At 48.1% G+C, this 26906-nt stretch overlaps 1 protein-coding gene across 1 annotated transcript in view; it reads left to right on the forward strand.

Moving 5' to 3' along the window:
* The window catches only part of LOC148042272 (serine/threonine-protein kinase MRCK gamma-like), a 38868-nt gene extending 21164 nt beyond the window's left edge, over positions 1 to 17704 (forward strand). The window contains exons 3-9 of the mRNA XM_087703069.1: positions 2034 to 2117; positions 3361 to 3456; positions 4949 to 5097; positions 7864 to 7957; positions 9062 to 9262; positions 13732 to 13980; positions 17621 to 17704. Coding sequence (XP_087559195.1) covers positions 2034 to 2117; positions 3361 to 3456; positions 4949 to 5097; positions 7864 to 7957; positions 9062 to 9262; positions 13732 to 13980; positions 17621 to 17704 — 957 coding nt within the window. The remainder of the gene's footprint in view (positions 1 to 2033; positions 2118 to 3360; positions 3457 to 4948; positions 5098 to 7863; positions 7958 to 9061; positions 9263 to 13731; positions 13981 to 17620) is intronic.
* Positions 17705 to 26906: the final 9202 nt, after the last annotated feature.

The following is a 26906-nucleotide window of genomic DNA, read 5'->3' on the forward strand; positions in this document are numbered from 1 at the left end:
GCAGGAGACCCTTACAGAATAACAGAGGTGGAAGGGACCTTGGAGGTCTTCTAGTCCAGCCCCATTTGCTCAAACAGGAGACCCTTACAGAATAACAGAGGTGGAAGGGATCTTGGAGGTCTTCTAGTCCAGCCCCCTTGCTCAAGCAGGAGACCCTTACAGAATAACAGAGGTGGAAGGGACCTTGGAGGTCTTCTAGTCCAGCCCCCTTTGCTCAAGCAGGAGACCCTTACAGAATAACAGAGGTGGAAGGGACCTTGGAGGTCTTCTAGTCCAGCCCCCTTGCTCAAGCAGGAGACCCTTACAGAATAACAGAGGTAGAAGGGACCTTGGAGGTCTTCTAGTCCAGCCCCCTGGATCAAGCAGGAGACCCTTACAGAATAACAGAGGTGGAAGGGACCTTGGAGATCTTCTAGTCCAGCCCCCTTGCTCAAGCAGGAGACCCTTACAGAATAACAGAGGTAGAAGGGACCTTGGAGGTCTTCTAGTCCAGCCCCCTGGATCAAGCAGGAGACCCTTACAGAATAACAGAGGTGGAAGGGACCTTGGAGGTCTTCTAGTCCAGCCCCCTTTGCTCAAGCAGGAGACCCTTAGAGAATAACAGAGGTGGAAGGGACCTTGGAGGTCTTCTAGTCCAGCCCCCTTGCTCAAGCAGGAGACCCTTACAGAATAACAGAGGTAGAAGGGACCTTGGAGGTCTTCTAGTCCAGCCCCCTTTGCTCAAGCAGGAGACCCTTACAGAATAACAGAGGTGGAAGGGACCTTGGAGGTCTTCTAGTCCAGCCCGCTTTGCTCAAGCAGGAGACCCTTAGAGAATAACAGAGGTGGAAGGGACCTTGGAGGTCTTCTAGTCCAGCCCCCTTGCTCAAGCAGGAGACCCTTACAGAATAACAGAGGTGGAAGGGACCTTGGAGGTCTTCTAGTCCAGCCCCCTTTGCTCAAGCAGGAGACCCTTAGAGAATAACAGAGGTGGAAGGGACCTTGGAGGTCTTCTAGTCCAGCCCCCTTTGCTCAAGCAGGAGACCCTTAGAGAATAACAGAGGTGGAAGGGACCTTGGAGGTCTTCTAGTCCAGCCCCCTTGCTCAAGCAGGAGACCCTTACAGAATAACAGAGGTGGAAGGTACCTTGGAGGTCTTCTAGTCCAGCCCCCTTTGCTCAAGCAGGAGACCCTTAGAGAATAACAGAGGTGGAAGGGACCTTGGAGGTCTTCTAGTCCAATCCCCTGCTCAGGCAGGAGACCCTTACAGAGTAACAGAGGTAGAAGGGACCTTGGAGGTCTTCTAGTCCAGCCCCCTGGATCAAGCAGGAGACCCTTACAGAATAACAGAGGTGGAAGGGTCCTTGGAGATCTTCTAGTCTAGCCCCCTTGCTCACTCAGGAGAACCTTACAGAATAACAGAGTTGGAAGGGACCTTGGAGGTCATCTAGTCCAGCCCCCTGCTCAGGCAGGAGACCCTTTTCCATTCCAGACAAAGAGCTGTCCAGTCTCTTCTTGAAAACCTCCAAGGATGGAGCGCCCACAATTTCTGGTGGCAAGCTGTTCCACTGGTTAATAATTGTTCACTAGTTAATTGTTGATTGTATCAAGGTCACATGAAGTGCTAGCACCATTTTATACTGAACTGGTCAGACCACACTTGAAATGCTGCATCCAATTCCGGGTACCCCGATAGAAGAAAAGATGTGGGGACTCTGGAAAGAGTGCAGAGAAGAAATAGTCAGGACAAGAAGCAATGGATGGAAACTAATCAAGGAAAGAAGCAACCTGGAATTAAGGAGAAACTTCCTAACACTAAGGACAATTAACCAGTGAAACAGCTTGCCACCAGAGGTTGTGAGAGCTCCATCACTGGAGATCTTCAAGAAGAGACTGGACTGCCACTTTTTAGAAATGGTGCAAGGTCTCCTGCTTGAGCAGGGGGTTGGACTACATGACCCACAAGGTCCCTTCCAGCTCGCTTATTCTATGATTCTGTGTTCTTATTCTAATGGCTCCCCTGCCCCATCTCTCTCCTGCTCTCTCCCCTCCCAGGTGGCTGTTGTGCGAATGAAGCAGACGGAGGAAATCTACGCCATGAAGATTCTGCACAAGTGGGAAATGCTGAAGAGAACCGAGGTGACAATTCCCAGGCCCTGCCAAAGTCAAAACCAGTGATCTCAGCAAGTTAGATCTCCTCGGATGGGAGACCACTACGAGATCACCAAGCTAGCCCGGGAAAGCAGCTGGAGAAAGGCGGCATTAAAACCATTTTTGTGCCGTTGTCAAGAAAATGACCGATGTGGAATTCGGCCATTTGGGGGTCCCTACTTCTAATTTTCATTGATTCCTTTGTTTGATAAATCCAGAAACTTTCTTAGCCATCAAGTGGGCTGGTTGGTTGTAGGAAGATGGGGATAGGGGATCCCAACCTCGCCACGCACACACACAAAGACCCCGCCCTTCTTTGAATTCAGATTGAATTATTGTCACTTCTTTCTTGGTTGTGAGCCTTGCGGAGTCGCTGAGAGTCGGTGGCATATAAATGGAATAAATTATGATCATTGTGGGTAGTGAAGAGTGAAGGTTCACGATCTGAGGTGGGAGAAAACTTCAAGTCCTAACCAAAGACCTAAGAATTATTTTTGTAATTAGGATTTATTAAGGTGATTTTCAGGGACGTGGCGGCTCAGTGGCTAAGACGTTGAGCTTGTCGATCAGAAAGGTCGGCAGTTGGGCGGTTCGAATCCCCAGTGCCGCATAACAGAGTGAGCTCCTGTTCCTTGTCCCACCTTCTGCCAACCTAGCAGTTCGAAAGCACATAAAAATGCAAGTAGAAAAATAGGAACCACCTTTGGTGGGAAGGGAAGAGCGTTCCATGCGTCTTCGGCATTGAGTCATGCCCGCCACATGACCACGGAGACGTCTTTGGACAGCGCTGGCTCTTCGGCTTTGAAACAGAGATGAGCAGCGCCCCCTAGAGTCAGGAACGACTACCACAGATGTGCAAGGGGAACCTTTGCCTTTTACCTTGATTTTATTAGCTTATTCAGGTTATTCATTATTTGCTTTCATATTAATATTTTACATTTTATAGTTTTGGGGGGCCTTCCCAGCCAGTTTCTGGCAAGCAAAATCAGTGGAGAAGCTGACAGGGAAGGTTGCAAGCTGTGGGCATGTGATGTCCCGCTTAATGACTGCACCACTTAACGACTGCACCACTTAATGACAAATAGTCCTCGACTTAACGGCCACACTGACACCACCAAAATTTGCGATCGTAAGTCGAGGAACGTCTGTATCCTTTTTCTGCGCCTGAATAGCATAGGTTTCAGGTGTGTTAAGTAGAGATGTGTCATCTTTTGCACCCGTCTCCTTTCAGACGGCCTGTTTCCGAGAGGAGCGGGATGTCCTCGTGCATGGAGATCGACAGTGGATTACCACGCTGCATTACGCCTTCCAGGACGAGCACTATCTGGTGAGACGAGGATGCGTTTTTGAATCCTGTGGGGCAGGAGATTTTGAACTGGGTTTCCTCTCGGATGTCGGTCTGTTGGGAACCAGCATTGGTGGTTTCCGTCTGTGGAGTGGAGCCTGGGGACGAAGTGAATGGAGAAAGGGATTCTGTGCAGTGGATGCTTGGCCCCATTTTGGCCTCTGAGTCAGTTGTTTGCAAACCTGATTTCCTCGGTTCACATGACATGCTAACCCCAGCTTCCAGGTTTTGTGTGTGTGTGTGTGTGTGTGTTGTGTGAATCGAGAATATCGGGCGCCAATAGAGGGAGACGCTTGTAAAATTTTGGACCTGCTTTGGAAGGAGGGAGGGTGCCATGATAGTGCAATAGATTTGTTAAGGTTCAACTAGGAGGGGGAAATAAGGGTTTTTGTCCTTTTTAATTCTCATTTTTTCTTGTCCAGTTTTGATTTGCCTTTGTTAAATGTTTTTCTTTTTCTTTTGGGTTTTGCATTTTCTTCTTTGAATAAAATAAAAAATTAAAGGTGGAGGATAGAAAAGTGGATTCATTTCCCTTCTGTTGCATGGTTCCCTCTCAAGCCCAACCCTTCCAGTCAGGAGCATCTGTGGGGCTGGCTTCAATTGTTGCTAAAAGCGATGGAAAAATGGTCATTTCTTTGCAAAATTTCAGAAAATTGGCCTGTCACCTCGCTGCCCACTGATCATGACTGCCCAGTGCTTTTCTTGATGCCCTGCTCCCCAAAATGTCTTTGGAAGAGTGTAGTGTCAGAAAATCTTGTAACGATTCAATGCCAGCAAAACTGATTTGTACCATCTTTCCTCACAGTGGACTAGAAACCTGAAAAGGCCACTGGCCTCTGGTTCTAACTGCAGCTTGAAGTAACCAGGTGAACCTGAGGTAAAAAATGAAGGATTGGCAATCCTGATTTTCCTCACTAGTCTTTCTCAATCTGGGCAGCTATAAAATGAGTGGACTTCAACTCCCAGAATTCCCCAACCAGCTGGGCTGATGGATAGACTTCAACTCCCAGAATTCCCCAACCAGCTGGGCTGATGGATAGACTTCAACTCCCAGAATTCCCCAACCAGCTGGGCTGATGGATGGACTTCAACTCCCAGAATTCCCCAACCAGCTGGGCTGATGGAATTCTGGGAGTTGAAGTCCACCCGTCTTAAAGCTGCCCAGATTGAGAACACAATTCCACACTCTGACCCATGTGCAAATATTGTCCCACAATTCTGGTCGGCAGTGCAAGCTGAGGATGCTGGGCTTTGCAGTCTCCACCAAATGAGAATTTTGCACCAAAACATTCCCAGAAGCCGCCAGGAGTTCAGTTCATTCAGACTTCCGTATTCACCACAGGGAAGGTGTGAACTTCAGCTCCCAGAATTCTCAGCAAGCCCCTCGCCGACTGGGGAATTCTGGGAGTCGAAGTCCCCACCTGCAGAACGCAGGTTGGGAAGGGATGCTAGAGGTTGGCACTTCTTTTGACAGTACCTGGTGATGGATTATTACGCCGGAGGAGACCTACTCACTCTGCTGAGGAAGTTTGAGGACCGGCTGCCAGAAGACATGGCCTGTTTCTACCTGGCGGAGATGGTCCTGGCCATCCATTCCCTCCATTCCCTCCAATACATCCACAGGTAAGTCTAGGCGGTTGATTTGAGCTCCAAGCTTGGCAAACGTTTCATCACTGTTCGAGGAGACATTGTCAGTGTGCTCTGAAGTGTGCTCGTCTGTGAGGTCTTTAAATCCCTTTTTATGAGATGCAAATTAGTCTGAATCTTGTTTGTTCGGAAGTTCAGTTTGGACAGGTAAGTCTCTTCTTCCTTTTTCCTTCTGTTAACGTTGAGCGTGGACGGGGAGGCTCCCTGGGATGGGTCAGAAAGCCACAAGGCGACTTATGACAGCACAATTGCACTTCGTAGGTTGTCCTTGACTTACGACAGTTATTATTATTATTATACAATTGTATCACAGCGGCCAGTTGTTTCGCCGGATTTGGCATTGGTTACTAGTCGGGCCCCACCCAGGGGCCTAGGACGTCGTAACGTATTTTCGTAATATGCGTGCAGATCCAAGCAGTGCGGCTTTTTGCATTTGACTGATGGTGATTTTGTCAATTTTTAACTGTTTTAAATGTAATTCCAGTGCTTTTGGAATAGCACCCAGTGTGCCAATTACCACTGGAATTACCACTGCTGGTTTGTGCCATAGTCGTTGAATTTCGATTTTTAAGTCCTGGTATCTTGCAATTTTTTCATGTTCCTTCTCGGCGACCCTGCTATCACCTGGTATTGCGATGTCTATGATTGTGACCTTATTTTTCTCAACCAGTGTGATGTCTGGTGTATTATGCGCCAGTATTTTGTCGGTTTGTATACGGAAATCCCACAAGATCTTGACCATCTGATTTTCGGTGACTTTTTCAGGCTGATGTTCCCACCAGTTTGTTGCTGTTTTAATATTATAATTTTTGCACAAATTCCAATGGATCATTTGTGCTACTGAATTGTGCCGCAATTTATAATCAGTCTGCGCGATTTTTTTACAGCAGCTGAGTATGTGATCAACAGTTTCATCAGCTTCTTTGCAAAGTCTGCATTTGGCATCATCAGAGGATTTTTCGATTTTGGCCTTAATGGCATTTGTGCGGATAGCTTGTTCTTGCGCAGCCAGGATTGGTGACTCTGTTTCTTTCTTTAATGTACCTGTTTTTAACCATAACCAAGTTTGTTCACTGTCCACTTTATCTTTTATTTTTTCCAGAAATTGACCATGCAGTGCTTTGTTCTGCCAACTCTCCATTCTTGATTTTATCACATCTTTTCTGTATTCTTGTTTTGTCTGTTGGGCCTTCAGTAGATTTTTGTTCTTTACTTCGATTAATAGATGTTCTTGACTTTCTTTTAAATAATCAGCCAGTGCATGTTTTTCCTCTTCAACTGTTTGCTTCACTTGTAATAATCCTCTGCCACCTGATTTTCGGGGCAGGTACAGTCTATCAGTATCACCACGTGGATGTAAACTGTAGTGCATTGTCATTAGTTTCCTGGTTTTTCGGTCTAAAAGGTCCAAATCAGCTTGTGTCCACTTAACTATACCAGCTGTGTATCTTATAACTGGTATTGCCCAGGTATTTATGGCCTTGATTGTATTTCCACCATTCAATTTAGATTTCAAAATTTTCCTAACTCTGTTGGTGTACTCTCGCCTGACAATAGTTTTTACTTCTCCATGCTTGATGTTATCCAACTGCAGAATGCCTAAGTATAACATTATAAATTATTATTATTATTATTATTATTATTATTATTATTATTATTATTTTGAGCCATGGTGGCACAGTGGTTAGAGTGCAGTACTGCAGGCTACTTCTGCTGACTGACAGCTGTCTACAATTTGACAGTTCAAATCCCACCAGGCTCAAGGTTGACTCAGCCTTTCATCCTTCCCGAGGTCAGTAAAATGAGGATCCAGATTGTTGGGGGCAAGAGGCTGACTTTGTAAACCGCTTAGAGTGGGCTGTGAAGCACTTTGAAGCAGTATATAAATGCTACTGCTACCTTCCTTTCTCCCTGCTTGGTAATTTCTGGGGAGTTTTACGGAAAGTGAGGGAGAAAAATCACACAGCAATGTTGTAACCACCATAGTAGGGGGGTTTCACCATATTTGCAGACCCCTGTGCTCTAGCCGGGAATCCCTGAAGTTAGGTTGGAAAGAAACTGAGATGGCTTGCCAAAATTGGTCAGCTTACCCACTCCCCACCCCCCGCTTGGTCCATAACAGAAACAGCACTTAGACTTATATACCGCTTCATAGTGCTTTCCAGCCCTCTCTAAGTGGTTTACAGAGTCAGCCTCTTGTCCCCCAACAATCTGGGTCCTCATTTTACCCACCTTGGAAGGACGGAAGGTTGAGTCAACCTTGAGTCGGTCGGGATCGAATTCCTAACTCTGGGAAGAGTTTGCTTGTAATTCTGTATTCCAACTAGAGGAAGGAAGGAAGGAAGGAAGGAAGGAAGGAAGGAAGGAAAATAGCAGTAGCACTTAGATGTATATCCCGCTTCACAGTGGTTTTACAGCCCCCTCTAAGCGGTTTACAGAGTCAGCCTCTTGTCCCCCAACAATTTTGGTCCTCATTTTACCCACCTCGGAAGGATGGAAGGCTGGGTAAATCATGAGTCGGTCAGGACTGAACTGCTGGCAGTTGGCAGAGTTAGTCTGCAATACTGCATTGTAATCACTGTGCCACCATGACTCTAAAAGTCACCCCCCCACCATTGTTTACCATGTTTGAGGGAAGGAGCGGGTGGCACCCTGGTCCTTCCCCGAGAGCCCAACAGCCCCCCAACCTTTCTACATTTCTGAGGTCCCACCACTTACCAAGGGGGGCCCTTCCCTCCACAGGGACATCAAGCCCGACAATATCCTGATTGACACCAGCGGGCACATCCGCCTAGCGGACTTTGGTTCCTGCCTTCGCCTGGCTCCGGACGGCACGGTGAGCTTGGCCTGGGGTCGGATGGGGATTGGCGTCCAGCCATGGTTGGGGAAGGCTGCCCTGGATGGTCGTGGGGTAGACAGACCGCCCCCCACCACCACCAGGCAGCTCAGGAGTGTCAGAGCGAAGAGGGTGGGGTCTTTGCCAGTGTATTGTGGGCATCAGTTTTGGTAGGAGGCCATTCATTTCCTGAAAATGGTCTTTTTAATTGCACACGGCATGTTTTGTTAAACTAAGACCAAGTTTAGAGTGCACCCAAGTTTAGAATTAAGCCAGGTTTAGAACTAAGCCATGTTTAGAGCTAAGCCAGGTTTAGAGCTAAGCCAGGTTCAGAATTAAGCCAAGTTTAGAGCTAAACTAGGCTTAGAGCTAAACCAGATTTAGAGCTAAGCAAGGGTTAGAGCTAAAATGGGTTTAGAGCTAAGCCAGGTTCAGAATTAAGGCAGGTTTAGGGCTAAACCAGGTTTAGAGCTAAGCCAGGTTTAGAGTTAAGCCAGGTTTAGAGTTAAGTAAGGTTTAGAGCTAAGACAGGTTTAGAACTAAGCCTGTATAGAGCTAAGCCAAGTTCAGAATTAAGCCAAGTTTAGAGTTAAACTAGGCTTAGAGCTAAACCAGGTTCAGAATTAAGGCAGGTTTAGAGTTAAGCAAGGTTTCGAGCTAAGCCAGGTTTACAGTTAAACCAGGTTTACAGTTAAACCAGGTTTACAGTTAAACCAGGTTTACAGTTAAACCAGGTTCAGAGTTAAGCTGGTTCTGGGAACTGTAACCATAGGGGTCTACGGAGAGGGGGCGGGAGAGCAAGGAGTGGTTTTGGGTGTCAAATGATGTCAAGTGTCATCAAGCCAACACACGAAATACGTCGAGGGCATCCGCTATGCTCCAAATAAATCAGCATTTGTATAAAGCCACGTTTTTTTCCCAACCTTGGCGACCTTTGGAAGGGTGGACTTCAACTCCCAGAATTCCATGCTGGCTGGGGGGGGATTCTGGGAGTTGAAGTCCACCCTTCCAAAGGTTGCCGAGAGGCTCTTTCGATCTTAATCCAAAGGATAAACTTGAAAGGTGGCAGAATCTGAACTGGGCTCTGCCTTTCCTTCCCCCCAGGTGGAGTCATCGGTGGTGGTGGGCACCCCCGATTACGTCTCCCCAGAGATCCTGCAAGCCATGGAGAACCGCAAGGGCAAATACGGCCCCGAGTGCGACTGGTGGTCCCTGGGCGTCTGCATGTACGAGCTGCTTTTCGGGGAAAAGCCTTTCCACGCCGAGTCCCTGGTGGAGACCTACGGCAAAATCATGAACCACGAGGTGAGCCAGGCGGGCACCGGGGGGGGGGGGAGAAAGACCGCGGAAATGATTTTTAAAAACGTTCTACAGGTAGCCCTCAAGGGTAAGATTCAGCTGGTTTTGCATCTCGTTTGCCGAACCGGTGGTTGCAAGGAGTGGCTGGCCCCACCCCGCCCAACCCTCCCTTCCCAGGAGTCCGCATGCGGTAGGGGTGGGCTCCGGCAGCCGCTACTGCTGGTTTACTTCTGGGCGGGCCACGCATGCACACGCACACCACAATAAAAATTGTTCTGCGCATGCGCAGAAGCCAAAAGCGAGATGGTGCGGCCGTAGAAGAACCAGTTCGGGGACGTGGCCAGCCTGGGTCACTTTGTTTCTAGCAACCCAGGCCACCAAACCACTACCAGTTTGGGGTCCGTTCATCATACCGAGTAAGTGCAGGGCCCACACGGAGGCTCCAGGAGGGCGAAAAATGGGCCTCCTGGAAATTCCAGAAGTCCGGAAACGGGTGCGTTTTTGGCTTCCGGAGGGCCTCTGAAGCCCTGGGGAGGCCTCCCGGAAGCTCAAGGAAAGCCTCCGGAGCCTGGGGAGGCTGAAAGCTCCCCCTCCATGGTGCAGGAGGCCGAGTAGGCCACGCCCACCATGGCCACACCCACCCAAGCCGAGAACCATTTGCTAACGTTTTTCAATCCCATCCCTGGTAGTCCTCGATTTACGACCACAATGCAGCCCCCACATTACTGACAACTCAGCAAGACAGTGGTTAAATGAGTCCCCCCCCAATTATATGACTTTTCTTGCTGTGGTTGTTAAATGAATCACTGCAGCTGTTTCAGTTAGTAACCCGGTTGTTAAATGAATCGGGCTTCCTCCTTGATTTGGCTTGTCAGAAGGTCGCAAAAGGGCGAATCACCTGACCCCTTGGGACGCTGCGGCCGTCGTAAATATGAGTCGGTTGCCAAGACTCTGGATTTCGATCACACCTGCCACAGGGATGCTGTAATGGTCATAAGTGTGGACAAAGGTCCTTTTTTTCAGGGTCTTCGGACGGGCACCAAATGACCCGTTGTAAGTCGAGACTGCCTGTACTTACTTGTTTTGCAAGTGCTTGTTATGCACACGTGATGGCCAAACCCTCGTTTGCAATTGGTTTGCAACTGGCAGGAAGAGCCAACACCCAAAAAGAGAAGCTGGGGATCCAGAAAGATCTTGATGGACTTGAACAATGGGCCCCGTCCAAGAAAATGAAATTTAATGGGGAGAAAAGCAAAGTTTCACACCTATGCAGGAAAAACCAAAGGTTCAAGTACTGGTTTGGCGCAACCTGGCTCAACAACAGGAACTGGGGGGGGGGGGACCCTGGAGTCAGGTAGACAGTTTAGACAGGGTTGGAAGGGGGATTCCAGATGTGGGGGGCATGGGGGGGCAGGAAGTAGTACACCCACCGTTTTCATTCCAAAGAGAAGCAGGAAATCACCCCACTCTCTTGACCTGCTTGTAGGCAGGCTGTGGGTGCCCTCCCAGCGGCTGATGGAGCCTTTCCATGGGGCAGGGCCTCTGGTGGCACTACTCAGATGAACAGAGCTGGAAGGGACCTTGGAGGTCACCTAGTCCAACCCCCACCCAACCAGGAGACCCTACACTCTTTCTGACAGAGGACAGTCCAGTCTCTTCTTGAAAGCCTCCAGGGATGAAGCTCCCATAACTTCCGAAGGCAACTTCTGTCCCATGAGTTTATTCTCACTTGTCAGGAAATTCCTCCTTATTTCCAGGTTGAATCTCTCCTTGGTCAGTTTCCATCCATTCTTCCTTGTCTGACCTTAAAAGGTGCTTTGGAGAATAGCTTGGCCCCCTTCCTCCTCTCTGTGGCAGCCCCTCAAATATTGGAAGACTGCCATCCTGTCTCCCCTAGTCCTTCAGATTAGCAGAATTGGAAGGGAGCTTGGAGGTCATCTAATCCAACCCCCACCCAACCAGGAGACCCTACACCATTTCCGACAGAGGGCAGTCCAGTCTCTTCTTGAAAGCCTCCAGGGATGAAGCTCCCATAAAATGATCCCTTAAACGTGAGCCAGCCGTGCACGGCAGCAGCCAAAAAAGCGAATACAATCCTTGGTTGTATAAACAGAGGCATTGAATCAAAACCGTGTGAAGTCTTAGTATAAAATTTGATAAATCCTCGGTACGGCCACACCTGGAATACGGCATCGAGTTTTGGTCACCAGACTACAAAAATAAGATGTTGAGACTTTGGAAAAAGTTCAGAGAAGAGCAACTAAGATGATTAAAGGCCTGAAGAGTAAAACATATGAGGAACGGTTGCAGGAATTGGGTCTGGCTAGTCTAAAGAAAAGAAGAATTAGGGGTGACATGATAGCAGTCTTCCAAAATTTGAGGGGCTGCCCCCAAGAAGAGGGGGTTAATTTATTCTCCAAAGCACCAGAAGGCAGGACAAGAAACAATGGATGGAAACTAATCAAGGAGAGAAGCAGGAGAAGGAATTAAGGAGAAACTTCCTAACAGTGAGGACAATTAGCCAGTGGAACAGCTTGCCACCATAAATCGTGGGCGCACCATCCCTGGAGGTCTTCAAGAAGAGGCAGACAAGGAAGAATGGATGGAAACTGACCAAGGAGAGATTCAACCTGGAAGGAGGAGGAATTTCCTGACAGGGAGAACAATCAACCCATGGAACAGAAGTTGCCTTCGGAAGTTTAGGGAGCTTCATCCCTGGAGGCTTTCAAGAAGAGACTGGACTGTCCTCGGTCAGAAGTGGTGTAGGGTCACCCGCTTGGGCCGGGGGTTGGACTAGATGACCTACAAGGTCCCTTCCAACTCTGTTAGTCTGCAAAGAACAGAAGTTGTGTGAGCTTCATCCCTGGAGCCTTTCAAGAAGAGACTGGGCAGCCACTTGTCTGAAATGGTATAGGATCTCCTGCTTGAGCAGGGGGCTGGACTAGAAGACCTCCAAGGTCCCTTCCGGCTCTATCCTGATTCTGATTCCTTGTGTATACAATCTGAGAGACACGGCTCAGATCAGGAGGGAAGACCAAGCGTTAAGCCGTTAGGACGAGAAAGAGCTACGGAGCGAAGGAATTGGTCCCCATTGTGAAATCTTCAGATCTAGGAAACCGGGAGGCCCCTAGGGCAATTCAACTGTTGAGCCCGACCAATGGAAGATGGGCTGTGTGGTCCTCCAGGTTGCTTAGCAACCAGGAGGACCCCAACGCCCATCTTCCGTTGGTCGGGCTCAACTGCTGGATTTTGCACCCGTTCAGTAGCTGATGGGTTTTTTTGCCTGGGGCAAAAGATTCAGGCAACTCCCTCCCTGAGTCAAATTGGCTGCCAGCCCTGGGTGTGATCTCTTCCACTTCCCCTCCCAAACGTAGCTTGGCTCGCTTTCACGAGTCACCTCAAACGATCCCACGGCAGGGCCTTTCTTCTCCACCCAGTCGTGGCCACCTTTCGGCTCGACATTTCCGTGGCTGAGCGAGACACTCGCGAAGTGAGCTCCGCCCTGTTTTACGACCTTCCTCGCCCCGGCTGCTCAGTGAATCACCGCCGTTGTTAAGCTGGTAACATGGTTGTTAAGTGAATCCGGCTCCCCCATGGATTTTGCTGGCCAGAAGGTCGCAAAAGGGGATCGCGTGACCTCCAGGAGGACGCAGCTACCGTCATAAATGCCAGTCGGCTGTCAGGCTTCTGAATGGTGATCACGTAACCATGGAGATACTGCAACGGTTGTAAATGCCGATAAATCACTTTTTTCGGTGCTGTTGCAACTTCAAATGGTCACTAAGTGAATGGTTGTAAGTCGAGGACTGGCTGTAGCCCGTTCTTGAAGGGTGAGCTTGCCTCTTCACTTCTGTTAATGCAGGGTGAATTCTGACAGCTGTGCAACCTTTCTCTTGCCCTTATTTAAACCCTGATTTGTTGTTTTCATGATCTTGGTTACCTTGCTTAAACCCTGATCTGTTGTTTTCATGATTTTGATTACATTGCTTAAACCCTGATCTGTTGTTTTCATGATCTTGGTTACCTTGCTTAAACCCTGACCTGTTTTTTTCATGATTTTGATTACCTTGCTTAAACCTTGATCTGTTTTTTTCATGATTTTGATTACATTGCTTAAACCCTGATCTGTTTTTCATGATCTTGGTTACAATGCTTAAACCCTGATCTGTTTTTCATGATCTTGGTTACAATGCTTAAACCCTGACCTGTTGTTTTCATGATCTTAGTTACCTTGCTTAAATCCTGATCTGTTGCTTTTATGGTTACCTTGCTTCAACTCTGATCTGTTGCTTTCCTGATCTTGGTTACCTTGCTTCAACCCCGATCTGTTGCTTTCATGATCCTAGTTACTTCCAGGAATGTTGGTTTCCGGAATCCCCGGCAGAGCACAGCGCCCCCTATCGATACCAGCTGCCCAAGGCTAGCAGATAGACCCTCTGAGATGTCGGCATCCCTGCTTCTCTTTCCTCTTCCAGGACCACCTGCAGTTTCCTCTGCATATCACCGACGTCTCAGAGAGTGCCAAGGACCTGATCCGCAAGCTCTTGTGCCGCCAAGAAGTCCGCCTGGGCCAGAAGGGCATCGAGGACTTCACGCGCCACCCCTTCTTCGAGCGCATCGCCTGGGAGGACCTCCGCAACAGCCCTCCCCCCTTGGTCCCCAAGGTAGCCAGTCCGGCCGACACTTCCAACTTCGATGTCGACGACGACACCCTCAAAGAAGCGGTAACGATCCATGATGCCAAGGGCGGATGCCAAGGGCCTTGTGCCAGGCTGGTGTGTGTGTGTGTGTGTGCGCGAGATGGGCAGGAACCCCAGGAGTTGCCAAGCAGATCCTGACCTCCCTGCCCTAGAGAAAGAGAGCGGGATGGGTGGGTGGGTGGGGGGGTTGGCTGGGTTTGAGATCTGATGGAAACTTGGGAGGCTACAGGACGGAAAGGAGATGCCACAGAGGGCTGGCAACCCATGCTCAGTGCCACTGCTTCAGTGCCACTGCATTTGTGGTCAGGCCTAAACCCAAAGATGCCACTGAAAATCCAGTCTAATCCAACCCTTTATTAGCTTACACCTTAGATGTAGAGTTCGATGGATTTTTATTGTCACTAACTGGCGTAGGTTAAAATGAAATTTCATTGCACACAGCTCTCCAATCCAGGTAGTCCTTGAATTGTGACCGATGACATCATCCATGCCACCCCTTTGGGAGTGAATGGAAAAGTAGGGAGTCACTGCTGGGGGGTGGGATGGCGGTGGCAGCTGCCGCTATAAAAACAAAACATGTACATGCATCCCCTCAATAACAAGAAGTCCTCCCTTTAGGACTAGAATCAAGGCCAGAATAATGGTGGCAAGTTACGTTGCTCGCTAAGTGGGACGCCGTGCAGGTAGTCCTCGACGTACGACCACAATTGAGCCCAAGATTTCTGTGGCTAAGCGAGAGTTTTTAAGAAGTAACAGCAATAGCTGTTAGACTTCTATCCCGCTTCACAGTCCTTTTACTAAGCGGTTTACGGAGTCAGCCTCTTGGCCCCCCAACAATCTGGGTCCTCATTTTACCCAGCTCAGAAGGACGGAAGGCTGAGTCAACCTTGAGCCAGTGAGAATCGAACTGCTGGCAGTTGGCAGAATGAGCCTGCAATCCTGCATTCAAGCCACTGCACCACCATAGGAATTCAATAGAATTGGAATGAGAATGAGAATAGAATAGAATAGAATTGAATTGAATTAGAATAGGATAGAATTAGGATAAGATAGGATAGAATTAGAATATAATTTAATAGAATTAGAATAGAATTAGAATAGGATAGAATTAGGATAGGATAGAATTAGGATAGGGTAGATAGGATAGAATTAGAATATAATTTAATAGAATTAGAATAGAATAGAATTAAAGTAGAATTAGGATAGGGTAGAATTAGAATAGGGTAGGATAGGATAGGATAGGATAGGATAGAATTAGAATATAATTTAATAGAATTGGAATAGAATAGAATAGAATTAAAGTAGAATTAGGATAGGGTAGAATTAGAATAGGATAGGATAGGATAGAATTAGAATAGAATAGAACAGAATAAGAATAGAATAGAATTAGGATAGGATAGGATAGGATAGGATAGAATTAGAACAGAACAGAACAACAGAACAGATAAGAATAAAATAGAATAGAATTAGAAAGAATAGGATGGGATAGAATTAGAATTAGGATAAGATAGGATAGAATTAGAACAGAACAGAATAAGAATAGAATAGAATAGAACAGAAAGAATAGAATGGAATGAAATAGAATAGAACAGAATTCTGAATAGAATGGAGTGGAGTGGAGTAGAATAATAACTTTATTGTCACTTTGAACGTACACTAATTGGCATACATTTAAATGAAATTTCTTTGCATACAGCACCCAAAGTGTCACCACCTCCCATATACACTACATAAACATGAAAAGATATATAAATAAATGCAAAATTATGCAGATACCCACATATATTATATGACACAGAGAAACAACACAATCTAGTTTGGATGCACACATGTACATGGAGAGAGAAACAAGTCTTGCGAGTTTACAAGATTGATGGTATGAAAGGAGCAAAGCTCTCCCAGAATCTGCTGGTCCTGCTAGAAATCCTTCAAAACTTCCTCTCAGAGGGGAGCAACCGAAACAGAACATGGCGTGGGTGTGTGGGGTCTCTAACAATGCTTCAAGCTCTAAGCACAGAGCGCTTATAAGCAGCAACCTGAATAACGGAGAGCAAGCTTTGTACAATCTTCTCCACTGTCCTTACCACTCTCTGTAGGGAGTTTCTAGCTGAGGCACTGCAGCCACCAAACCAAATAGGGATGCAGTTTGTTAAAAGGCCCTCAATTGTGCTCTGTAAAAAGTAAAAAGAACAGAGCTGTAAGGGAGGTAGGCAAATCCCTTGTCCACAATAGATGCTTTTTGCTAGAAACTGGAAGTGACACCCCCCCCCCCAAGTTTCCGACAAAAAAATGTACATTGTGATGACATGATTGTGGGACGCTGGAAACAGCTAACCCCGAATGCAGGGTTATTCTTGGGGGAGGCCGGTGAAAGTTCATCTCTGGGTTTAAGAATCCCTGGGGAGATCCGTCGTAACTTTGTAAGTCAAGGACTATTATAGTGGCCCCGGCAAGGAGGCATGGGATAAAATGGAAGTCGTGGTGCAAACACTGTGCAAATACTGGGACATGAGTTCCCGCACCAGTATCAGTTACACAAATACATAAATGCAGCCGTTACAGGATAACGTTACTCTGCGGGTGCCGTTGTTTAGGCTTCATTCTGACTGGATGCAGACACCGATGGCTTTTAAGTCATTTTGCAAGGCCAAAAAACAGGAGCAACTGAATGTATTTTGAAAAAAATGCAGGAAATTTAGCCCTTAGAGCAGGATTTCCCAACCTTGAGCTCCTTCCTTCCTTCCTTCTTTTTTTCTCTCTCTTTCCTTCCTTCCCTCCCTCTCTTTCTTCCTTTCCTTTTTTCTTTCCCTTCCTTTCTCCTCCCTTTCTTTCATTCTTTTTCCTTCCTTCTTTCTTTCTTTTTTCTTTCTTTCCTTCCCTCCCTCCTTCTCTCATTCTTCCTTTCCCTTTTTCTTTCCCTTCCTTTATTTCTTCCTTTCTCCTCCCTTCCTTTCTTTTTCCTTCCTTCCTTCCTTCTTTTTCCTTTCTTTCTTTCCTTCCTTCCCTCCCTCTCTCATTCTTCCTTTCCTTTTTTTCTTTCTCTTCCTTTCTCTCTTCCTTTCTCCTCCCTTCTTTCTTTTTCCTTCCTTCTTTATTTTTCTTTCTTTCTTTCCTTCCCTCCCTCCCTCTCTCATTCTTCCTTTCCTTTTTTCTTTCCCTCCCTTTCTCCTCCCTTTCTTTCATTCTTTTTCCTTCCTTCTTTCTTTCTTTTTCCTTCCTTTCTTCTCTCTCTCTCTCTTTTTCTCCCTTATTTATTTCGTCATGTTTATGTAGTGTATATTGGAGGTGGTGACCCTTTCAGAGTGGTATGCAACGAAATTTCATTTTAATGTGTGCTGATTAGTGTATATTCGTGTATATTCAAAGTGACAATAAAGTCAGTGTAAGGCATGTGGACTTCAACACCCAGAATGCCCCAGCCAACTAAGCTGAGCTAAGCTGGCTGGGGAATTCTGGGAGTTGAAGTCCACACACCTATCTTACAGTGTCCCCCAGATCATGTTGTCGACCGTGTGTGTATATTAACTTTGAACACAGACCCTGCAAGGAAGACCCTGCCCCTAACGACTCCTCCTGCCCTCGCTTGCATACCCAGGAGAGCAGGGGCATTTGGGGGGGGGGGAGGAATGGCGCCTGATTTTTCTCCTCTGTTCCTGATTTTTAGGAGACGCTTCCACCAATTTCCCACGCTACGTTCTCAGCCCATCACCTCCCCTTCGTTGGATTCACCTACACCTCCGGGATGTGAGTACGCCTGTGTTGCTTTGATTTCCACCTTGCTCCCACTTGGCTTTTCATGCTCCGGGCAGCGTAGAGCCTTCAGCTTTAGCTGCAGCCTATCTCAAAACTGCTGTCCGCCGGCCACAGGGGTGGGTTCCTGCTAGTTCTAACCTCTTCTATAGAAGAGCTTCCACAAATCTACTGTGCCGTTTTTGAACTGGTTCCAGCTCCCTCCCCCCATCCGTCCGCACATCATCAAGATGAAGAGCGAGAGGAGGAATTCTGGGAGTTGAAGTCCACAAATCTTAAAGCTGTCAACTTCAACATCCCTGGGTCTTTTTCCCCTAAAAGGTTAGGGGTGCAAGGGTCTTGTAACTTGACAGCTTTAAAACTTGCACACTTCAATGCCAGAGTTCCTTGAGCCAACATTACTGGAGGAGGAATTTTGGGAGTTGAAGTCCATAAGTCTTAAAGCTGTCAAGTTTGAACACCCCTGGGTTTTTTTTTCCTAAAGGGTTAGGGGTGCGAGGGTCTTGTAACTTGACAACTTTAAGACTTGTGTGCTTCAAATGCCAGAGTTTCTGAGCCAACATTTCGGTTGCTAAGCAAGAGTGTTGTTAAGTGAGTTCCACCACATTTTACAAGTTGGCCACGCCACCCAGTCATGTGACTGCCAAGCCACTCCCACCAGGTCACATGGTCTTCAAGCCACTCCTACCCGGTCACGTGGCCAGCAAGCCACTCCCACAAAGCAGGCCACACCTACAGAAGAGGTTCTAAAAAAATTTGAAACCCTCCACTGGCCGGCCAATAGGGAGCTGCGGCCGTCTGCTTTCTGCTGGGCATCTGGGATTGTGCGAGGATAAGATGGCAGGGTGATTTAGTCTTTCAATGTGATGGGGATTTCTGATGCTTTCCATCATTTTGATTTTCGCAGCCGGAGGTTGCTGCATTCAGACAGCCAACTGCATGTATTAAATGCTCCTGTGCATGTATTAAAAAGTGGTTCAATGTGTTAGTCGGTCCCCAGTTCCTGTAAGGCAGAGGTGTCCCAAACTTGGGAACTTTAAGACTTGTGGACTTCAACTCCCAGAATTCCCCCATGCAGGGAAATCTTAAAAGTTCCCAAGTTTGGACACCCCTGATATAAGGTCTCTAAATTGTGAATACAGGCAGAGTCCTCAACGTACAACGTTCAAAGTTGCAACAGCACTGAAAAAAGTGACTTACGACAATTTTTCACACTTAATGACCATTGCAGCCCCCTGTGGCCACGTGATCAAAATATCAGTCAGCTTGGCAACTGACTCATATTTACGATGGCCGCAGGGTCCCTGGGTCCCCATTTTGTGACCTTCTGACCAGCAAAGTCAACGAGGAAGAATCCAGGTTCACTTAACAACGCTGAGAGTCAGAGTGATTCACTTAACAACTGTGGCCAGAAAGGCTGGACAGGGGGGGCAAAATTCGGTGGTGGTTGTAAGTTGAGGACTATCTGTATTACAAAACAATATTGTGATTTCCACCACCACCACCACCCACCTTTTATTTTATTTTATTTATTTAATTTTTTTGCTGGAGTTTGCAAATTGTAGGCATCGAACTGGCTTAGCTCGTTTCCCAGCAAATAAGTTTTACTGAATGAATTCACAGGAAAATACTGGAAAAGATAATTAAAAAACAGACCTGCCAACACCTAGAAATGAATAAAGTAATAAAGTAATAAGTAATAAGTAATAAGTAAAGTAATAAGTAATAAAGTAATAAACACAGGTTTGTTAAAAACAAACAGATCATGCCAAACCAATCTTATTTTATTCCTCAATATAGTGACTAAATTAGCAAAATACTGTGGACATAATAAATAGACTTCAGCAAGGCATTCTACAAAGTAGACCGCAACCCATTTCTTGGTAAGCTAGAAAAAAGTGGGATAGGTAGCTTCACCAGCAGATCAGAGGTGGGTTCTTGCCAGTTTGCACCAGTTCGGTAGAACCGGTTCGTCAAATCTACCGAACCGGTTAGAAGAGGTTCCATCAGTGGACCTGGAAAGCAGGCCACACCTACAGAAGAGGTTCCAAAAAATTTTGAAACCCACCACTGCCACACACACACACACACATACAAACACAGACTCACACAGAGAGAGAAAGAGAAAGAAAGGAAGAAAGAAAAAAAGAAAAAAGGAAATAAAAAGTGAGATGATTTATGAGTTGACACAAAGTCAAAGGGGAAAGCAGGATTCACTTAACGGCCATGTGCTTCTCTCGACAACTGTGAAATTGGGTGTGGTCATGTGATGACTCAATGACCCAATTGTTTAGAGATGGAAGTTGTGATCACCGTTGCCAGGGGGTCTCCAACCTTGGCAACTTTAAGACTTGTGGACTTCAACTCCGTTAAAGTTGCCAAAGTTCGAGGCCTTGGAGATCCCACCCGTTGCGGTTGTAAGTTGAGGGCTATTTGTATGATGAATGGGGGGTGATTTTTTTCTTCCCAGGTGTGAAAATGTGGAGCCAAACAGAGGAGGCCAAGCAGCCACGAGCAGCAGCTGCAGCCCGTGGCCTCCCAGTGACCAGGTAGATGTGCATCGAATTCTGGGGAATTTTATGGTTTCCCAAATTGCCTCTTCCTTCCCCTCCCCCACCCTCCCTCCCTTTTTCTCCAGGAGCATAAAATGGGGTGCTTTGCTCCACAACAACCCTGCGAGGAAGGTTGGGTTGAGAAAGTCCGGTGCATTAGCCCAGGGGACGGCAAACTGCAGCTCTGGAGCCGCATGTGGCTCTTTCATCCCTCTGCTGCGGCTCCCTGCCGCCAGTCGGCTCCACAATCGATAGAGCTTTTGGTTAGGACAGGTAGAGGAAAAAGGAGGCCCCGCTAGGAGGACACTCTATGGTCGGAATGGAAGGGGACTTCCGGTCGTCTCCAGAATTGAACGGGAGGTTCCAGTTAGGACCTTTGCGGCTCTTTTAAGTGTTTAAGGTTGCTGACTCTTGCATTAGCTGAGCTGTTGTGATTCAGCGGGACTCGAACTCTTGCTGTAGCCCCTTTCCCCCACTGTACCCCCAATGGCTCTTTTAAAGGCTGCAATCTGCTTCTTGCAACAGGTGGATTCTCGGGGCAACGACGGCTTGCACCCCGGACCAGGGAGCTGCACCTCCGAATCCTACAAAGCCACCTTGGCCAACCTGGGGAGTGAGATCGACAACGTTTTTAAGGGGTGAGGGAATCCCCTCCAGAGTTTGCACTGGCAAGGTTGCCTCTGAGGATGCGCGGAGTGTCTTTTCTTCTCTCTTAAAGGAGCCCAGCATCTAGGGCAGCCTTCCCTCCCCCCCCCACAAAAAAACCTGGCGCCCTCCTGATAGGTTGGGACCAAACCCCTCCCCCTTGAATCTCATCCAGTGGAATTCTGGGATTGGTAGTTCAGAGCAAGATGCAAGGGGGGGATTATAATTTTAGTTAGAATTTATGGAAATTAATTGAAGTTAGTCCTCGACTTATGACTAGAATTGAGACCGAACTTTTGTCTCTCTCCCCCCTCCCCCCCCTATACAGCGTGAGCAATATGGAGAAGGCCTTTGGGCGCATTGGGGCCATGGCGACTGAAACGATGGAAGAGATGGAGGCCCTGAAGCAGTTAGCGGCGCAGAGTCTGAGCCCCAACACTCCGGTAAGAGGGCCCTGGGGAGGGAGGAGTCACTTGATGGGGGGGCGGGGCATGAGGAATGGTGGGAGGAGAATCAAATCAGGGACCTTTGAGGCTGGATAATTGTATTTAATAAACCAAAAACAAATTATTTAACATACCTGCTTAGTAACTTCTTTGTTCATCAGTCGATTTGTATGTTGCCCTTGATATTATTGAACTTGTTTGGGGTGCCGTGAACCAGGGCTGTGGAGTCGGCTGCTTCCAGCTCCACGTCCTCATCAACATGCCGCTCCAGCCCGCCCCTGCTATGAATATTCCTAGTGACGCGAGGGCGAAGAATATGAATATTCATAGCGGGGGCGGGCCGGAGCGGCATGTTGATGAGGACGTGGAGCTGGAAGCAGCAGACTCCACAGCCCTGCCGTGAATTGAGATAAGTGAGGGGGAGGGCGAATTCTTTAACTAACCTGCCTATTAGTGACTTTTTTGTAGACTCTCTGTGCCGGCCTGACTGGAGAGAGGCGCGCATTGTTCCCGCGCTCCTCTCCTGCGGGTCCTCCCTCGCCGCGCTGATGACGTGTGTGCGCACGGCACGCACGCCTTACCAGCAGCCCCTGCGCTCAGAAAGGGGTGGTGGCGATACAGTAAGTGAGTGTGGGCGGGGGAGATCACACGTCGTCCCCCCCCCGTTCCTCCAGCACAGATTCTTTCATCCTCGGCGGCCGTGCAGGAGCCGAGGATGAATCGCATGAAATCCTGTGCGTGTCACCCCAAATGGCTACGCGTGTCAGCACTGACACGCGTGTCATAGGTTCGCCATCACTGGTCTAGGGTCTCCTGCTTGAGTAGGGGCTGGACTGGAAGATCTCCAAGGTCCCTTCCAGCTCAATTGTTCTTCAACACTTTTAGAATATAACAAGAGTTGGAAGAGACTTTGGAGGTCTTCTACTCCAACCCCCTGCCTAGGCAGGAAACCCTATACCGTTTCAGACAAATGGCTATCCAACCTCTTCTTAAAGATTTCCAGTGTTGGGGCATTCACAACTTCTGGAGGCAACTTCTGTTCCACTGATTAATTGTTCTGTCAGGAAATTTCTCCTTAGTTCTAAGTTGCTTCTCTCCTCGATTAGTTTCCACCCATTGCTTCTTGTTCTGCCCTCAGGTGCCTTGGAGAATAGTTTGACTCCCTCTTCTTTGGGGCAGCCCCTGAGATATTGGAAGACTGCTATCCTGTCTCCCCTAGTCCTTCTTTTCATTAAACTAGACACACCCAGTTCCTGCAACAATTCATGTTTTAGCCTCCAGTCCCCTAATCCTCTTTCTTGCTCTTCTCTGCACTCTTTCTAGAGTCTCCACATCTTTTCTACATCGTGGCGACCAAAACTGGATGCCGTATTCCAAGTGTGGCCTTCCCAAGGCCTTGTAAAGTGGTATTAACACTTCACGGGATCTTGATTCTATCCCTCTTTTTATGCAGCCTAGAACTGGGTTGGCTTTTTGGGCAGCTGCTGCACACGGCTGGCTCCTATTTAGATGGTTGTCCACTAGGATTCCAAGATCCCTCTCTCAGTTACTACTATTGAGCAACATATACTGTACCTGTGCATTTCGTTTTTCTTGCCTAAGTGTAGAACCTTCCTTTTTTCACCATTGAATTTCAATGGTGCCCAATGTTCAAGTTTTATCAAGATCCTTCTGTGATTGATTGCGATTGTTTGATCTTAAAATTATGGTTATTCTGAATGCAAGAATTGGGCATTTCTTAACCTGCTGCTGTAGATAATTCAGTCAGGAGTCTTTCCAACATACATTTGTTTATTCTCCACCTGTCATGCCTGCAGCCATCTTTTCTTGTGGGTCTTTGGCCTGCCACACCTTCTATTATTCTACTATGCATTTTCTATGGTGGGAAAACGGGAGGGGGGAATTGTAAGGAGTTAGATGATATGTAGCCATAACAACATTCTTCTTAGAAAGTCAAGGTCACTTTTGTTCCTGCACCTGGCTGGATGTAGATGGATGGAACTGCCAGTGTGGCAGTGGAAGATAGGACCATGGGATGGACTTGTGGGTGTGGGGGGCAAGATCTTGAACTTTCAACTGGGTGGGGAAAACCAGGAAGCTTTCAGATTCGGGTTTCCCCCGATGTGCCAACATGGCTCTTTTAATCAATTGGAACTTAGAGGAATCCTTTGCCTCGGACTCTGGTTTAATTTTGGATGCTATTTGGAACCCTGACATTATCCCACTTCTTAACCCCATTTCCAGGCGCAGGAAGAGAAGAAGAGGGAGGCCGAAGTCCGAATGCGCTGCAGCAGCCTCTCCGAGATGCAACTGCCATCACCCGAGGGCCAAAATAGGACCCCCCCTGTTTCCTCATGTAAGAAGAACCCAGGGAAACAAGAGCCACTTGGGAATGTGTGTGGAGGGGCTTTTAAGGGGCCCTTGAGCAGCAGGGTCGGGAGTACGGGTAGTCCTCGACTTACGACCACAATTGAGCCCAAATTTTCTGTGGCTAAGTGAGTTTTGCCCCATTTCGCGACCTTTCTTGCCACCGTGCTTAAGTGAACCACTGCAGTTTGTTAGTCACACGGTCGTTAAGTGAATCCGGCTCCCCCCCCGGACTTGGCTTGTCAGAAGATCGCAAAAGGGGACCGGCATAAATACGTGCCTGTTGCCAAGCGCTTGAATTTTGACCGCGTGACCGTAAGGACACTGAAGCAGTCGTAAGCATGAAAAACTCGTTCATTCACTAACATTACAGGCGTGGTCTTCCATCTGCATGGACTTCAAATCCCAGAATTCTCAGCGGTAGCCATGATCGCAGGGAGATTGTGGGAATTGAAGTCCACTCACCAAGGGCCTCGCTTGGAAGAAAACGTCCCCTGCAGCTCCAGTCTCTTGCTAATTGTCTTCCCCATTTTCTCGTTTCACAGTCAGACTCGAGTCAGTAAGTTCAATCACTGACATTTCTTCTGGGTCTCCACAGTCCTTCTTCTCTGCACTTTCATCACTGGGAGAGGTAAGCGAGAGCAAAAACGGAGACTGTGAGTGTGGAACTGGGGGGGGTGTCTTTAAGATTTAGATGAACAGAGTTGGAAGGGACCTTAGAGGTCATCTAGTCCAACCCCCCGCCCAAGCAGGAGACCCTATGTCATTTCTGAGAGATGGCAGTCCAGTCTCTTCTTGAAAGCCTCCAGGGATGAAGCTCCCACAACTTCCAAAGGCAACTTCTGTTCCACTGATTAATTGTTCTGTCAGGAAATTTCTCCTTAGTTCTAAGTTGCTTCTCTCCTTGATTAGTTTCCACCCATTGCTTCTTGTCCTGCCCTCAGGTGCCTTGGAGAATCGTTTGACTCCCTCTTCTTTGGGGCAACCCCTGAGATAGTGGAAGACTGCTATCATGTCTCCCCTAGTCCTTCTTTTCTCTAGACTAGGTCAACTAGTTCAATCCCTGGCCAAACAGCAGACCCTACACCATTTCTGACAGAGGGCAGTCCAGTCTCTTCTTGAAAGTCTCCAGGGATGAAGCTCCCACAACTTCCGAAGGCAACTTCTCTTCCATGGGTTGATTGTTCCCACTGTCAGGAAATTCCTCCTTATTTCCAGGTTGAATCTCTCCTTGGTCAGTTTCCATCTGTTGTTCCTTGTCTGGCCTTGGAGAATAGCTCGACCCCCTAACTCCTCTCTGTGGCAGCCCCTGAAATATTGGAAGATGCTCTCCTGTCTCCCCTGGTCCTTCTCTTCCCTAGACCAGCCAGGCCCAGTTCCTGCAACCGTTCATGGTATGTTTGAGCCTCCAGTCCTTTCACCATCCTGGTTGCTCTTCTCTGCACTCTTTCCAGAGTCTCACAGTCTTGTTTAGAGTGTGGGGACCAAAATTGGATGCAGGATTCTGGTGTGGCCTGACTAAGGCTTGATAGCCGTGATGGTGAACCGATGGCACAGGTGCCCGAAGTGGCACGCAGAGCCACGTTGACTGGCATGTCTGTTGCGCATGTGATGATCAGCTGGCCTTTACGTGTGTAGCAGGGCCAGAAAGTGGAACAGCCTTCCATTTTCCAGCGTAAGCATGTGCGCTGGCCAGGAGAATGGTGCATGAACATGTGCGACAGTAACTGGAGGTCTTGCCGACTGGTGCCCATGTGCGCACCAGAAACCGGAAGCACATTTTCCGGCATGCACATGCCGCCTAAGCAACTCCTCTTCCTAGTGTGGGAAGTGCTCCCTTTTCTGCACTTGGTGCTACCTGCACACCGCCTTTTTTGGCACTCAGTGCCGAAAAGGTTCAGCATCACTACTTTATAGGGTGGTCGTAGTACTTGTTGACATGTCCCATGTGCGTTTGCATTGGTTGAACGGAGCTGCTAAAAAAAGCCAACGCAATCCTAGGCTGCGTTAACAGGGACGGAATCAAGGTCAGATGAAGTACCGTAATTTTCGGAGTATGAGATGCACCTTTTTCCCGCAAAGGGGCTGGACTAGAAGACCTCGAAGGTCCCTTCCAACTCTGTTCTTCTCTAAGGCTCTCCTGCTTGAGAAAAGGGGCTGGACTAGAAGACCTCCAAGGTCCCTTCCAACTCTGTTATTCTCTAAGGCTCTCCTGCTTGAGCAAAGGGGTTGGAATAGATGACCTCCAAGGTCCCCTCCAACTCTGTTATTCTCTAAAGATCTCCTGCTTGAGCAAAGGGGTTGGGCCAGCTAGAAGACCTCCAAGGTCCCTTCCAACTCAGTTATTCCGTTTCTGTTGGAGTTTCATCTCTAAAACACTGCAACAATCTCCGCTTTTTCCCCCCACAGCAGGTCTCGGATTCCAGTCCCCCGTCCAGCCCAAGGAGCACCAGCACCACATGACAGGAAGGGCTGTCGATGCCCAACCACAACGCCCCACCTGAAACAAGACCCCGGTGCCAGTTTTGCCACTGAACATCCAGCTCCTTTGAGGCTGCCTGCTTCTTGTTATCTAAGATCCCCAACCTTATTTTTTTTTCCAATTAAATAAATGTATATTTTAACACATTTATGATTCAGCTTAATCATAAAAAGCATTCCTAATCAAGCCAACATCTTTCAGATTTAGACAGTCTTGCTTAGGTAGAATACTAGGATAGTGTTACTCATATGATCCCTCCATGAAGTATGGAGCATTCCCAGAGTTTACAGAATACGCATCTTGACACCATATTTGACTCTTCACAAGGAGTAGAATACACGGCTATCAAACGGGAAGAAGCAGACTCGGTCGGGGGGCGGCAACAGGCGCTTCACCAGGCGGGTCGAAGGAGCCGCAGTCGGCTTGGCATTCGGGGCTGGGCGGGGGGCCTGGCGCACCGAAGCCTTCGCCTCTCGGAAGGGTCAGCGAACCGCCTGGCGACACGGGAGGTCGGCCGCCTGCCCCCTCCCCTCCATGGGAAGCACGAGGCTCCGCGTCCTTTCAGCCCGAGCGGCCGCCAGGCCAAGTGCGCGCCTTCGCTTCGGCGACAAAACGGCAGCCCTGGAGAGCTACTGTGGTGCCAGGCTGGGCGAAGGGAGCCGGCGGCGGCGGGCGGGCGCCCTCCCCTCCCTCCCGCAGCGGAGCCTC

The sequence above is a fragment of the Thamnophis sirtalis genome, unplaced genomic scaffold (genome assembly GCF_051295495.1).
Source record: "Thamnophis sirtalis isolate CommonGarterSnake01/CBP01778 unplaced genomic scaffold, rThaSir2_p1.2 scaffold_19, whole genome shotgun sequence".
NCBI classification, from domain to species: domain Eukaryota; kingdom Metazoa; phylum Chordata; class Lepidosauria; order Squamata; family Natricidae; genus Thamnophis; species Thamnophis sirtalis.